Source organism: Lottia gigantea (assembly GCF_000327385.1).
Source record: "Lottia gigantea unplaced genomic scaffold LOTGIsca_2, whole genome shotgun sequence".
NCBI classification, from domain to species: domain Eukaryota; kingdom Metazoa; phylum Mollusca; class Gastropoda; family Lottiidae; genus Lottia; species Lottia gigantea.
The window spans coordinates 2,517,594-2,532,302 of NW_008708400.1; the positions used below are offsets into that span (position 1 = coordinate 2,517,594).

Below are 14,709 nucleotides of genomic sequence, written 5' to 3' on the forward strand. Positions count from 1 at the left end.
ATTTGTTTCAGGATAGCGCTAATGGCTTACCCTTTTTCGATTTCCATTGTGTCATATGAACTCCGATATGATATTAGTATCATAATTTTATACAGCTGCGGATATAAACCTATTTTTAACAATTATGTCAATTTTCTCAAATTAAAAGAATTTCATCAGATGTTCGAATGTTAGTTTATTTCTGATGCTGATTTAATTTCTCAATTGAATGATACATAAAAATAAGGATTTGATAGAAATTAACAAATCGGGAAATCCACTCTGACGGATTGTCTCGTGACAATATTTTAATAAATGCCAAAACTATAAATATAAGACAGCGTTTGGTCCTATTTACTTCAAGAAAAAACACTTAAACGAGTCTTGATTCAACATTGTATTGAAACATTAACAGTAAGTTTTTTTTTCACTGTGTAGCTCTGTATACTGACTTGCCTCACTTTATTTGTGCATATTTTATGTGAAATAGACATAAATTAAATAAGATTAAAGTAAGCATAAGGATGAACATTATGACTGTCTTTTGTGATACTCATCTGAATGAGTGAATGTTAATAAATTTAAGACGACCGTTAATGTAAAGTAATTTGCAGACGAACTCTGCGTCAGATTATCATTTTTAGCAGCGACTTCGATAGCTATAACCTAGTTTAGAGTAAGCATAAGGATGAACATTATGACTATCTTTTGTGATACTCATCTGAATGAGTGAATGTTAATAAATTTAAGACGACCGTTAATGTAAAGTAATTTGCAGACGAACTCTGTGTCAGATTATCATTTTTAGCAGCGACTTCGATAGCTATAACCTAGTTGGTTATGAAATTATTTGAGAATTATATCTCTTTAATCATCTTAAAGATACATGACGATATGGAAGCAACACAAACCAATAAGCCATTTTATCCATTACTCCAATAAACAGATTATTCTTATGGTTTTGATCTTGGCAGATTTGAGCCACCATAAACCATAATCATGACTGATATTGGCCTCCATAGACAATAGAGATGATAAGATGTCCGTGATTTAATGTGGTTGTTCTGCTCGAGAGGATCAAGCAACTCTTTCAACTTATCTGGAAGTAGGATCAGTAGCGAGTAATGACCCCAGCTTATCAAGTGTAGAATTTGACGCGAGTCAAACTTATCAATCAAATTCAATATTGGCTGTAGACTTCCGACTTATTTCCGGTATCATATCAAATAACATTCCACTGATAGTATTGTTTGATTCTCTGTCAGAATGAATTATAATAGTTGTCTCGACACCAGTGTATCAAAGAGACGGAGATAGATAAGATTAAGGCAAGTAGCGTAGAAAACGAAGTAGCCTCGAATCGATGTTGAAAAAAATTCGAACAAAAAAGTGGTATTTTTGGGGTTTTTTTTCGGTTAGATGTTTCTGCCACATTAAAATTTCTACCCTTTGCGCGTAGCGAGGATTTCATTGTCTGGGAAGCATCCGAGCGCCCCAGCTTTCTTTTGCAGATTTTTAGAGGGTGAGCCATGGTGGGGTCCTGGAAAAATTCTAACGTAGGAAGCTGGACGTAAAACTTAATATTGTTAACTGTGAGAAGATTAAAGTTTTCATTTTTAATACTAATATTATATGCAGTCATTCGGTAATAATTCACAATCTCAATTTGAAGACTATGCGACTGAGTACTAATTGTCCTATAATTGGATGAAAGCTGACTAGGAAGAAGCCGTAATTTAGATCTCGATGGAAATATTGTAGGTTTTTTCTAAAGTATTTAGCTTCTTAGTGGTTCAGATCGGAAAGGTAACCGGCAAGTGGACCTATTAAGCTCTGGCTTGTTTGAGAAACCGTTGTGTATTATGTTCGTAATAACAATGTTCTATTGAAAAAAGATGCGAGAAAAAGCGTCAAGTCGTTTGGATGGTTCAACGAATTATGATATCGAAAAATTTCATTTCATTTCATTGTTGCATCAAGATCTAACAAGACAGCTTTGTCTGTTTTTGAATGAATAATATGAAGACAAGGCTATCCTGTTGGTACAAATTACAGATTTAAAAATTTGTCTAGAATCAGTCTAACGCCATTATCCTTTGAGACTATAACAGTGCCATGTTGGTTATGTATTGTAAACATAGGAATAAAATTCAGATGGAAGTCGCCAGGCGTCTGACAAGCTCGTTATCATATTCTACCAAATAAATATTAATAAACACTGAAATAATTACGCATTTCTTTTAATTAATCTTTATTATGAATTATCCCCCTTGTTTATTTACCTTATCAGACGACACTCTGTTGATTTACAATATTTGAATCTGCATTTTAGACCAATCAGCGCCTCTCAACACTCTGTCTGCAGGAGTACTATTATTTTAATCTGGGATTAAAATCCCCTGGGTTTAATCCTCGTTGATTTGAATTAACCTAATGAACTCTGATTTGTTGATAGACTGTGAAAAATAAATAAAATTTTATTGTAAATAAACACGAAAGCTGCGAATGAATTTCAATTCTTCTCATCAGCTAATCCAAATTTCATTGTTCTTTATTCATCCTAAATAATACTCGATTTGAAATTCCTTTTCTCTCGTTCATCATTTTCACGCAGGGATTTCCAACATCACGTGACATAATTCACTAATGTCGTCTGCTCGACTGTACGCCTATATTTCATTAACATGGTGAATTGTCCTTGTAAACAGTCGTGAAGTTAAAGGAGGTCATCTAAGTTATGGTTAGCCTATATAATATCGAACATTAAATGGCGTGTCTTTAAGATACTTCAATTAGTAAACAATCGCAGACGAGACTACAGCTCAACAAATTAGAGGCCAGTTATAGGGGCAAGAAACAGGAGTGGATAATCAACGGTGTACAGATTTGTCCCTTGGATGTTCGTAAATAGTTATCATAGTAATCTCAACGTCCAAGTGTGTTCAGTTGTATACAAAAACTGACTTCAAAATACAAGAACATCCTTTTAAACTTCCGTGTTACCGAGTAAATTTGTTCTAGTAGAAATTCAGAAGAATGGCATCTTCGGAGGAAAATAAATGTTTTTTAAAACCTGTCAAACCTTCTGAAAAGGTGAGTGAATCTTTTCTTAAAATTTAGACCGCATGGGAATTATAAGTCCCTTCATGTATAGTTTAACCACGCACATCGTGTAGAAGTTATAGTAATCATAATCGCTATTAGAATTCGACAAAAAGCTCCAAAGCCAATGTAAGATATGAATCAATTACATTCAAGATGCACTGGTGCAACACACTTGAAACGTATATACTTCAATATGTTCATTTAATTTTTTATGGGAAGAAATGTTTCACCTGTTTTCTCTATGTGTGTTGGCACCATGTAGATTTATACTTAACAAGTGTATCATGCTGCCAAGGTGCAAAAACAATGCTATATTCCGCCTATTGGCCTAGAAGACTAGGTACTTTTCTGCACCAGATTTCCAGCTGATGTCAATAACCAGTAACTATGCAGTATATAATGGTATAAAGACGTGGTATTTTTATCTGCATTTTTCAAAATGATAAACAGAATATGTGGCGGTTATTATCAAATTTCTGTCTGACCCGTTAGATTGTTATCACACTTTTCACACAGTTCTACAATTATCAGAATTATTTAAAGGTGCACATATAATTAAATTTGTAATAGTAATACGGCCATTAACTAAATGATAACGGTAATGGAATCATACCATCCCGAGGGTAACATAATTTTGATGCAAATGTAATTGTTTTGGTTGAAAGTCAATATTTATGAGCAGACAAGTGCTTTTGAAAATACAAATAATAATACAGATAAGAATACAAAATAAAGGGTAAGTCCAATTTTTTCAAGATGGGAAGAAGTTCTGGTGCCAGTTTTTTTGGTCTGCTGTGACACCCTTTCATACAGTGGATACCAAATAACCTGCTTGAAATTAGCTTTCATCTGTGATATGTTTTGTCAATTACATTCAGAGACGATACAAAGATTTCTGTAGCGATGCCCAATATTGTGATATGTTTTGTTCACTCTTTGCCTAGTCTCAAGATTTAAGCTACATGGTACAATGTCTACCAGTTCTTTAAAGGTTGATTTTTTAGAAGTTACTGTTTTAGAAAATAATTTACGAATTTTCGCGGTTGGGCACATACAATCTGAATCGACCAACAACAAGGTAACGATACCAAACAGATACTGTAACACCTTTTAGTTTATCTTTGATGGAATCAAGACGCTTTCTGTCTTTATGATAAGTTACAGGTCTGCTATAGAATCACTTACAGGAACATTTCTGCCTGCAATGATAAGTTACAGTTTACCCATGTAACACGACTTCATATTTCGAAACCTTGAACGTAACAAAAAATTGTGTGGAATATGACATGTGCTAAAAGAAAGGTCTGTGTTCTTTATGCGTGTTCTTTGTCAGTTTCACTCCATTAAATTGCAATTTACCGTTAGTTTTCTTTTAATTTCCATTTGTTCACTTCTTATCCCATAGATTTAAAACATTTGCTAGTCCTGTCTGTATATTCTGTTATCTGGCAATTTCTGTTTACATAATTGAATTTTAAAGGAACATCTCCTATAGCGCTCTCCTAACTTTCCTGTCAAAGTTGGTTAAGGTATTTCATATTGTGGTACAACTTGGAATACTTTTGAATAGAATAAAGCACAGAACCGAGATGCATTTTGATCAGAGCTAAAATATTGGCAGTTTTCGGGTGGGAGGTGCTTGTAATAAAATTTTTGAATATTATAATTAAGTCGTTCTATTCAGGCTATACATGAACAATATTGCATGAAAAAAAAATTCTCAAATAGAAAGGATTTATAGGAGGAAGGGGAATATAACAATCGATCAGGAACCTGAAAGGAGTATAAGAAACGGAAAAGTTAAAAAAAAAAAACCCCGCTCTAAGGATTTGTGAATAAGAATTCGCGCTGATGGCTTTAATAGGCATCTTGGCATCAACTTTAACCTGCATTAGTCCATCTGTACAATACTGTATGTATCTAAAGATCAGCTGATTAAGGCCAGGTTCTAGACAGGAGCCAGATTTCATTGCTTATCTTCTTACAGGTTTCTAGTTGGCTATTATAAGGTGGTTTCTATGAGAGAGAGATAGAAACTTGTGTTTTTATTCACTTTAGTTTATTATTGCTCCTGACTTGATATAAAATAAAGACCACAGACAGTGTCGGGGTTTTATAAACCTGTACGTCGAGATACAGACGTGTTTTTATATCTAACACAGCAGTATTGTTTTGGATTTCTTTGAGTTGAAAAGTTTATGAGTTATTATTCGGATTTTATAGTAAACTCATTAGTTTCGACTTGAATTAAAAGTTGATTGAAGTTTGCAAAACGCCTTGTTAGCATTCTGTTTTATAAGAAATTGTTTATTAGTGCATGTATGTGGTATTCAATCCGTCTGTTGACAATTGGATTTATTTAAAAGCTGTAGTTTTTGTTTGCACAAGAAATGTGAGTATTATAATTATTCTTTTCTCTTTTGAAAGTTCGCCTGTCTTTTCAATCAAGTTAAAAAAAATCTTTCTCGGGTTAATATGTCAAACCCCATTTCATTTTATTTTCCCTGAGTGAATGCACAACTTCATGTATGTTTTATCTGAATATAATTATTGTACTTGTTCTAAAGATTCATTTCAAGTAATAAGTTAACGAAAGTTGCCCAAATCATTTGAGTAATATGGCAGAGAATGACAAAGAATGTTCACCTTGATCCTATAGTAGATAATGGTCTTTCCAGATTCTGAAGTGTGAACTGATCAATTTTGGATAGATTACTTGGAATTTCATGCTATTTAACAACTGAACATGATCTTTTCGTCACGTTCGTCACACCATATTATCACACAATTAGCAGCCTGTCAGGTCCGTCACTTATCTAAAGATGTTTACATAATGTTCAATAAGATATGAACACGACGATTGTCAGTTTTATCATGTAAAAATTATTATTTTTGTACCAAAACTACATCATATGTTCTCTTTAAAGTTTGAAACTTAAGCCAATCTTCAAGGTTATGTTGATCGACTCTTTGCCTGGTTTTAGGATTAAGTTTGACAATTTTTATATGGTGTTAAGCTACAGACATCATATTGTTATTGTGAATTTGTCAATATGAAATTTGATAGGGTTAAAATATTTTGGTTAATGTTTTTAGCCTCTTTCAAATTGTTGAATAGATATTTCAGAAAGATAAACATCAGCTTGTATCAAATGTATGTTATTGGGACACACTATCGAGAGCAGCATATGCTATAATTTTTTTGTCGTTGTGTTTTCCCCCCCAGGGAATTTGGTATTGTATATATTTCAAGGACAGCCTTAGCTGTTTTACATTTCATAATGTGTCCTTGCATTAAAGGACACGGTTCGCAGTTCGGGGATTGAACTGGATCTTGAGTATATGTAAATAATCTTCCGTACTAGAAGTACTAGAACTGCACGAAAATCACATAATCCCTTCAAATATACCTCGAATTTCACTTTCTATTTCTCTGCATTTTCTATATATATCAAGAAAAGATGAGTCGTCATTTTAAATTTCAAACGCAGATAATTTTTAACACACATTGATTCGAAGGCTCAAATTTCGACGGTGAGATGTGAACACTATTACTGTTTCTGTTTCGAAGACTAAGGCGAACTGTCGAACTGATGGTAAATCTGTCCCATTAAAGGGATACAGTTGTCGAGATTCAAATATCAGAGTTCGTTTACCCATTTGCTTAAGATACGGAAAGTGGACCGTAATAAGCCGGAAAAGTGGGCCGTAATAAGCCGATCCAATTCCTACTTGACTGTTAGACTGATAGAAATTTTACCATCATAAGTCCCGTTTAGTTAGTAATATTTCAGCAAACGAATTTATTTACAGAAGTCCGTATTATTGATACACTACTCGAATTCTTCCTCTTACACACTCATGTGACCGCAGACAAATTCCAGTATCAGGTTGTAGGGCAACACGCTCTGGTGGTATTGCATTCCTGACGATCTTTTTTTTAATTCCAATTCCTGCTTCAAGTTACCCCATTATGTTATTTTATGCATTGCTTATATGTTCAAGGATATTCTAATCTCGATTCAAAACCGAAATGGGGATGATTGTGCATACACATGAGCTCCAGAAAAGATCGATCGTATATTTCTATCATGCCCCCGAATTGACCAATTTCATATAAATTATTTCACTTCAAATAACTAGAGGACTCTTCTACAAAACATAACAAAAAAAACTTTTAGAAATATTATATCTTATTGGTCAATAAAACTAGATGTGAAATAGATTTCAGTATTTGACCAATCAGATGACTAGAATACTAGAAATCATTGTAAATTAAGATATTGAGGAACCGATTGTATTTTCGCACTGTTTTTCAGATTATAAATCTTTCATTTCAGAAAGTTAAAACTGAAGAAGAAGATATGGCGGTTTGTTTCTTTTTCCTGAAGAGAAGAATCCATTATCTACCAATTTTAACAGCATTTTTTATAATCGGCTCGCTCTTTATAACGTGAGTATATTGATGAAAATATTCAGGAAATCAAGGGTTTGTATATATAATGAACGATTTTGATTGGTTAGCACAAAGTATGCCTTCGCACTCGAGTTTAAGAAAATTTTCACTGGATCATGATTAGCTTCGAGTCAAGCAACCCACATCACCTATATCAACATTATGATAAGATTGCATTTATCCATTATAATAGTCCTATAGGAATTGTGGCTTTGCTCGACAAACATTGTCTTTGACTATAAGAAGACGCTTTGACCATAATAATCAAATTAATTAGCACTACTGGAAGGTTGAACTAATGATACCCTTTAACACGCCGCAGCAATTTTCAAATCTTCTATTCGATCCTGTCGAAACGATACTTTCTTTACTCCTGCCCCACTCTACACTCTGTTTGGTAATTTGTTAAAAGAGCATATTGCACTTCCTAACCCGAATTTAGTATCCTAAAGAAAAGTGACTTATTTGTATAAAGAAGAGGTTGAAGTGCCATTATATCAGTGTGAGTAGATGGTAAGTGAATTAAATCTTTGTTTATGAAGACTAATATTATATTACATAAGTAATTATTGTTTCATATACTATACTATATATTGTAGATATGGCGTGTCAGTCAGTCAAGGTCATGTGGAGCCAGATTTTCCTTATATCAGGTGAGACTTGTACTTTAATATTACTATTGCCCATATTGTGGCTTTATTTCTGCCATTTTGATCTCACTTCCTCGGCTCGCTTTGCACCTTTTTGCATGTAACTGTGCCAGGTAGGGCTGCTGCAAGAGTTAATCAAGACTGGTGCTGACATCTTTGAGGAAGTATTTCAGACTATTTTCACAATTTTCAGTGGTTTACGAATCCTCTTAAAAGCACGATAGCTTTCTATTGACAATTGCTCAACTCTACTCATCTAAATTATGTCTACAGCCCACATCACGATGATAAACATAAAATGCGTCGTTAGGCATATTAGAATTTCATGTGCTGTTGCCATTCTATCACGTCGTAATTAAAAGAACAGTATCATATTTCGCCGTCATATTTCCTCAAATATGAGATCAAACCACCATACTGTCAATTCGATTTCCTATGCGAAGCACGAGGGATTTCAGATGTCAATTGCAATAAATTTTGCCCAGAATCACCTCTCAACTCTATTGACGTTTACCTACAGTACATCCCGGTGTTCGACATATAATGCATCGTAAGGCATCCTCCAACAAAAATCTGAAGAATCAGCAGTTTTTTAGTTCATGAATTTTTATAACATTTTTATGTTGAACATCAATAGTTCGCAGATTTTTTACAAGCCTCAGGCACATGTTAGGCATAAAATATGGAACATATGAATTCCAGAAGCATATGTTAGATGAATTGAGAGAGTAATTACAGGGAAATATATCATGTTACTTATATATCAATATTGTTATATCTTAACTACATCCTTTTACATAGGTCGTTTACAGTACTCCATCCGTTTATTCGTTCTTTTGTTCTTTTTTTCGTTCATTTTCTAAGTTCATTTACTTCTAATTCATACATTTTCCTTTATTCCAAGTCGTTTCATTCAATGACTCTGTTAATTCATGTTTTGTATTAATCATTTTGTTTCCTTTGGTTTGTCATTTATTTCATGGAATGTAGGTCAACGGGATGTATCTTTTTTACGATCCTGATTTCCATGTTGTAGGATGGAGGGCAGGCACGGAAAGGGTGCAGTCCTTCGGGTGCGATGGAAAAATTATTAAAGGCCCCGCAGACTGTACATTTTAAGGTGCTTTAAAGATGGGTTCCCTTATTTCCATTTATGAAAATGAAAATGCTAATACTTATATGAATAGAAAGTATAGGTGTTCTGGTGACTTGGAAAAATACCAGTTTGTCGCACATGTCCATAATGAATTCATAATTAACTAAATTATAAGAGAATTACCAGCTGAATTCCAATGAGTGACCTATTTGGAAAGGTCAAAAAGTCTTTTTTTCTTTATCCAGACTGTACATAAATTACATACATAATGATATGATAAATGCGTGATCATTCATTAGAAACACCAATTGATCAAATAGTTTGCATGATTTGACACCAAAAATATGAGGAAAACCATCTTTAATAGTTCTAAACCGATGGACTTATGCCGCTGGCTGGACAGAATTTACCTCATTACAGACTGTATTACGTCCCATGTTCACTAGCCATATTAGGCGCCGAATTGTAAAAAAAACTATTTTATTTCAATTCATCTATTTACAGTTATACTGCTATCAAGGTACCAGAAAGATGTATATTTGCTCAGTTGATAAATATTGGTTCTACATTGTGTAAGTATATACATACTACTATTATTGTTGTATAACACTTATTGTGTACACATGACACCATTACTTCCATCCTCTTTTATACAGATACAATGTCAGTGGAATTCAGCTATGAATTTTGAAATTTCCTTCCCAATATATAAAACAGAACCTGAAACATGATGTTATTCAGAGTTTTCTGCCACGCTGTCTTCAGAACAATTTCAGACAACGTCCCTACTAAAGTTTGCTGAATGCTATTAGTTTTTCAATATGCCAATTCAAAAAATCAAAGTATCATAGCAGAATGCAGAATTTCGGACGAGTTCAACTCTCTGTGTTGATCTTTAAACTCGGATCTTACTAACACCTGCTCATAAGAACCGGTTTGTAAAATGAATTGTAATTTTGATAAACAACGCAATAGAAAGTTTACATGTTGTTTTCTGTTATTACAACCTCGTTTGACCCGAACTCCATTTTTTATCCTTAATCATGAATTAAAGTTGAAATGTTTACAGCATGTTTAAATAAATCTAACGAGTTTTTTGGCAGAGAAAATCCGGGTTAGATAAATCTTGAGTAAAAATAGGTTAAAACATTAGAACCCGCTGTGTTATCTAAGAAGAGTCTCAACATAAATTTAATTATTCTTTAAAATGAAACTTTGTCAAGAGATTAATGCTTTAAAATATACATGGTTCTTTGACTGATAAAATGTAATCCTGGAATATTCCCAGAAAAACAGGAACCATTCTAATGCAAAAATTCTTTATATGTACATCATATGCGTGATTGTGTTTTTGGCAATCGGTAAAGTTGCTGTGCAGCATTTCAAACAAATAGGATACTTTAATTTAGCATAAATCTATTTAAGATATGTTGCATTGCCCCCACATAAAATTTAGGATACATAGATTATTTTGTTTTAGAATATAATGGTAATTTGATAAAAGTGTATTTTAAAGAGTACATGGGTATTGTTATATACCCATATGTTGATTAAAGGGTATCTATAGAAAACAAGGGTATTGTGTAAGAGTGTTTTAAAGGATAAATGGATAGTTTATAGTATAAATGAATATGTTGTAATATTCCAGATGTGAATTAGAAGATATTTTAAACATTATCTCTACAGAAAGTATAAGTAAGGAATATAATTATTGATTTTTATTTATTTTATATTTAAAGTGGCATTTAATGTCTACATACGATATCTAACAATGAGGGCAATGCTGACAGCAACCAGGCGATTGACGTCTGATCGGAAATGGAATATCGCAACACTCATAATGGGATTTTTGTCAGCGCTTGGTCTGAGTATGGTGGCCAACTTTCAGGTAAATATTTCGTTGTATATATATATATAAAAATGAATTTACATTTAAAGATGGGTTTCCTTGTTTTTAGAGTAAAATTAGGCAAACTATTAGATTAATAGGTGTTTCTAATTAATTATCAATCATTATGATATCAATATCAATATACTTAATCATATCATTATGTTTTTATTGCATATAATAAGGAGATTTTAAACAATCATAGATGTCCATGTATATACAGTCTGGATAAACTAAAAAAGACTTGATCGGTCACTCACTCGAATTCTGCTGGCAATTCTCTTCTAATTTAGCTAATTATGAATTAATTATGGACATGTGAGGCAAACTGGTATTTTTCCAAGTCATTAGAACACCTCTACTTTCTATTCATATCAGTATTAGCATTTTCATTTTCATAAATGAAAATAAGGGAACCCATCTCTAATTAAGTGACCCTCACAACATAGAGATCACTAGTTGTGTATAGTTGCGAATAGGAATAGTGGTCGTAAGTTTCGAACGCAACTCTTATGAAACTGAGGTGTGAGTTGCTTTTGGAACTCATGGCCGCTTATATTATTCGCAACCATACGCATCTGGTAATTGCTATGGTGTGAGGGCACCTTTACGTTGCGAATTTACGCTGCACCAATTCAATATAGTCACATTTACATATCTTATCTGATACAGGTCACACGAAAAGTTCTTAAATGAAACCATGTTATTAGTATAATGTAGTGTGGCATCTTGTAGTCATAGACAAATACAAAGATACTGGTGGAACGGCAATGGTGGTTAAACCAAACTCTTTTTAAACCCATCTTAAAAACATGGCTATATTAGCTTATAGCTTGCTGAAGCACAGGACACAGTCGAGAATCATATTGCTTTCTGTTTTTTTAAACCTCGGATGCCATGGAATAATATATTTTTATTTACAGACTGTGGATATAAAACCAGCTCATTATGTGGGTGCTGGCCTGGCTTTTATATTGGGCACCTGTTACTGTTGGGTTCAATCTTGGTTGTCATGGAAATTACGACGCCCTTTAAATAATACTCTAGTTGCCAACCTACAGATTGTCAACAGTGTCTTCTTAACGTGCTTCCTAATAATATGTATCCTTTTATAATGTTGCCAGATTTATGCAAATTTAATGTATATTTTAGCAAAGCTGAAAAATACAAAGAAACGTAGCATATTATTTTAGTCTTATGAAATTCAACAAACCGTCATTCAGTTCTGTAGTAGACTTAAGCGAAGGGGAGGTTGAGGTCGTAGGAGTCAACCCCGCAGCCCTCCTGTTACAATCGCTCTAATATATGTACAGGCTTTTTGACATGTCGAGTCCAATAGCTGGCGACCTCTGCTTTGTCTTGCTACGGGCATTTTGAAGTTTTGTCTGTCATATGGGAATATCAGTCCATCAGCAGGCTTCATGTAAGCATGTGAAATTCTCTTGTATTTGTTCGTGACGATATGTAGTCCTCCTTGTCAGCAGATATTTTCGTAATAGAAAGTCTATTTATAGGCTTGGCAATATTTTAATGCAGTGTTTGCAAATTATTGCACGTTTATACATTTTTAAAAAATGACTAGATGGATAAAGAACGCTATTAAACGGTCTCTATTTACTGTAGAATCCATTTCAATCATGAACGACCTTAACTTTGATAAGTTATTATCTCTAAAGCTGTATATAAATTAAGTGAAATACACGGCCTTGGTACAAAACACGTAAGTTAATGTTTACGTTTTATGAAGGTTTGTAACTGCTTTGAACGTGCCAAAGATCATCCCTACAATGGTCAAGATATTACTTCTTCATATTATACCTTGACTGCAATGTCCCTCCCATTCTTCTTTCCCGGAAGTTCGTGAATGCAACAATTTGATTGGATTATACGGTGGCGAATACAGTCAATCGGATCCCTTGACAGAAAGACTGCAAAGTATAATTATGCGTGAAATCGATGGCTATGGTTGGCTGTATTCGCTGGCATACAATCCAATCAAATCGTTGACCAGGAAACAAGAAAGTGGGCCATCTCAGTCAAGGTATAAGATGAAGAAGAAGTCATATCTTGACCATTTTGAAGATGGCCAAACACAGAAAATATAGTAAAGGTGGTGAAACTTCTAAATGACTACTATAGTCCTGTCTATCCTTTTTTTATAAGCTTTGCTAAATATGAGCTTTCACAAATAATTTAAGCGTCGTAATTATTGAGCTTTGAAATGAAAAATGAATAACCCAGGAACCCAGAAGCTTATTTTCTGTTGTACATCAGTGTTTTGTTTTTGGTTTTTATGAATGGTTGGCTATTTTATTTCAGGACACATTAAGGGTACCATATCTAGTATCTACAGCAACAGAATGGTTAACAGCAGGCTCCATAGTGACATTTGTGTTGACCTTTATCCCAGACTTCCGGAAGTCGATTCTGCGCGGTCCTGTTGTTGAGTTACCACAAGAAATCATGTCGAAGATAAACGTAATGATAATTTTCAATATATTTTCTTAAATGGAATTTTCTTCGCAAAATTCAAGCGACAAATGCATTAATACTTCTTAAAGAAATGTATATGGCCACCAAGAAAGTTCCCTAAATGCAACTGTGGCAGTCAACAATGTTCCTGTTCATTAAAAAAGTCTATCTGTACGCTATAGGTTTCTATATTTGTCTGAACAACAATTTTCCGGGTTTCGGTCTGATAGAAAATTTTTCTCTTTTCAGAGCTCGACATCCATAAGTACCGCTTCCACGAGTCCCAGTTTATCTTCTAATATACTAGCCAGACATACATTAACCAACGAATTCAATCACAAAGATCTCAAAGGTTTGTCAGCCGTCACAGAAAATTTATTACCTGCTGTCACAGATGCCTCAAACCCCAGAAGTTTTAGTGGACATGACGATGGTGTGGTTTGAAAGGACAAGTCATGTACCTTTTAAAACCCAAAGATACCAAATGGGCTTTCAGCAACGACAACGAGATGTAATGTTCGGCTGTAAATATATGATTCTAGTTACCAAGCTCGACACTATTCGATTTGATTCGAATCTGAATTGGCTGAGTGTTGTTGACACTTGAAAATTTCATCTCGTGAAGTAAAGGAGAATGGTGGATATAAAATGTTAATCATTTTTTTATGTATATCGGGCCCGACTAGCTACAGAACAAGTAAACTCTTTCATTTCGTACATTGACCATAACAAAACGACGGATTCCTTCATTGCTTAGACGTGCGGTCTGTCGATCGCTAGAATTATATAGCTTTGCTTGTGATAACGTTCATGAGAGCGAATCTGGTCCAAGTGCTACTTAGTCGTTAGTTAACTTTTTGTGAATCTCACCAATTGTATCTACTGTAGCGTAGTTAAAGGGAGATAATAATCAATCTAAAGTCTGAAATGTAATCACTGTAGTTTTTATTTCTTTTTTATCGTCTTTTCACAGTTATAATATATATATTGATTATAGAGAATATTATTATTTTCGTGGATATTTGAAACTTTTCAACTTATATAGTTGAAAATAAAATCATTC

At 33.8% G+C, this 14,709-nt stretch overlaps 1 protein-coding gene across 1 annotated transcript; it reads left to right on the forward strand.

Annotated features, from left to right (window-relative positions):
• Positions 1–5,216: 5,216 nt before the first annotated feature.
• On the forward strand, positions 5,217–14,090 carry LOTGIDRAFT_228276 (hypothetical protein; the record flags this gene model as incomplete). Its single annotated transcript, XM_009053281.1, has 9 exons — positions 5,217–5,476; positions 7,425–7,537; positions 8,140–8,193; positions 9,791–9,858; positions 11,026–11,174; positions 12,098–12,275; positions 12,836–12,894; positions 13,494–13,652; positions 13,896–14,090. Exons 1-9 carry the CDS (start codon positions 5,402–5,404, stop codon positions 14,088–14,090), a joined length of 1,050 nt encoding a protein of 349 aa, XP_009051529.1. The 5' UTR covers positions 5,217–5,401.
• Between the last annotated feature and the right edge of the window lie 619 nt (positions 14,091–14,709).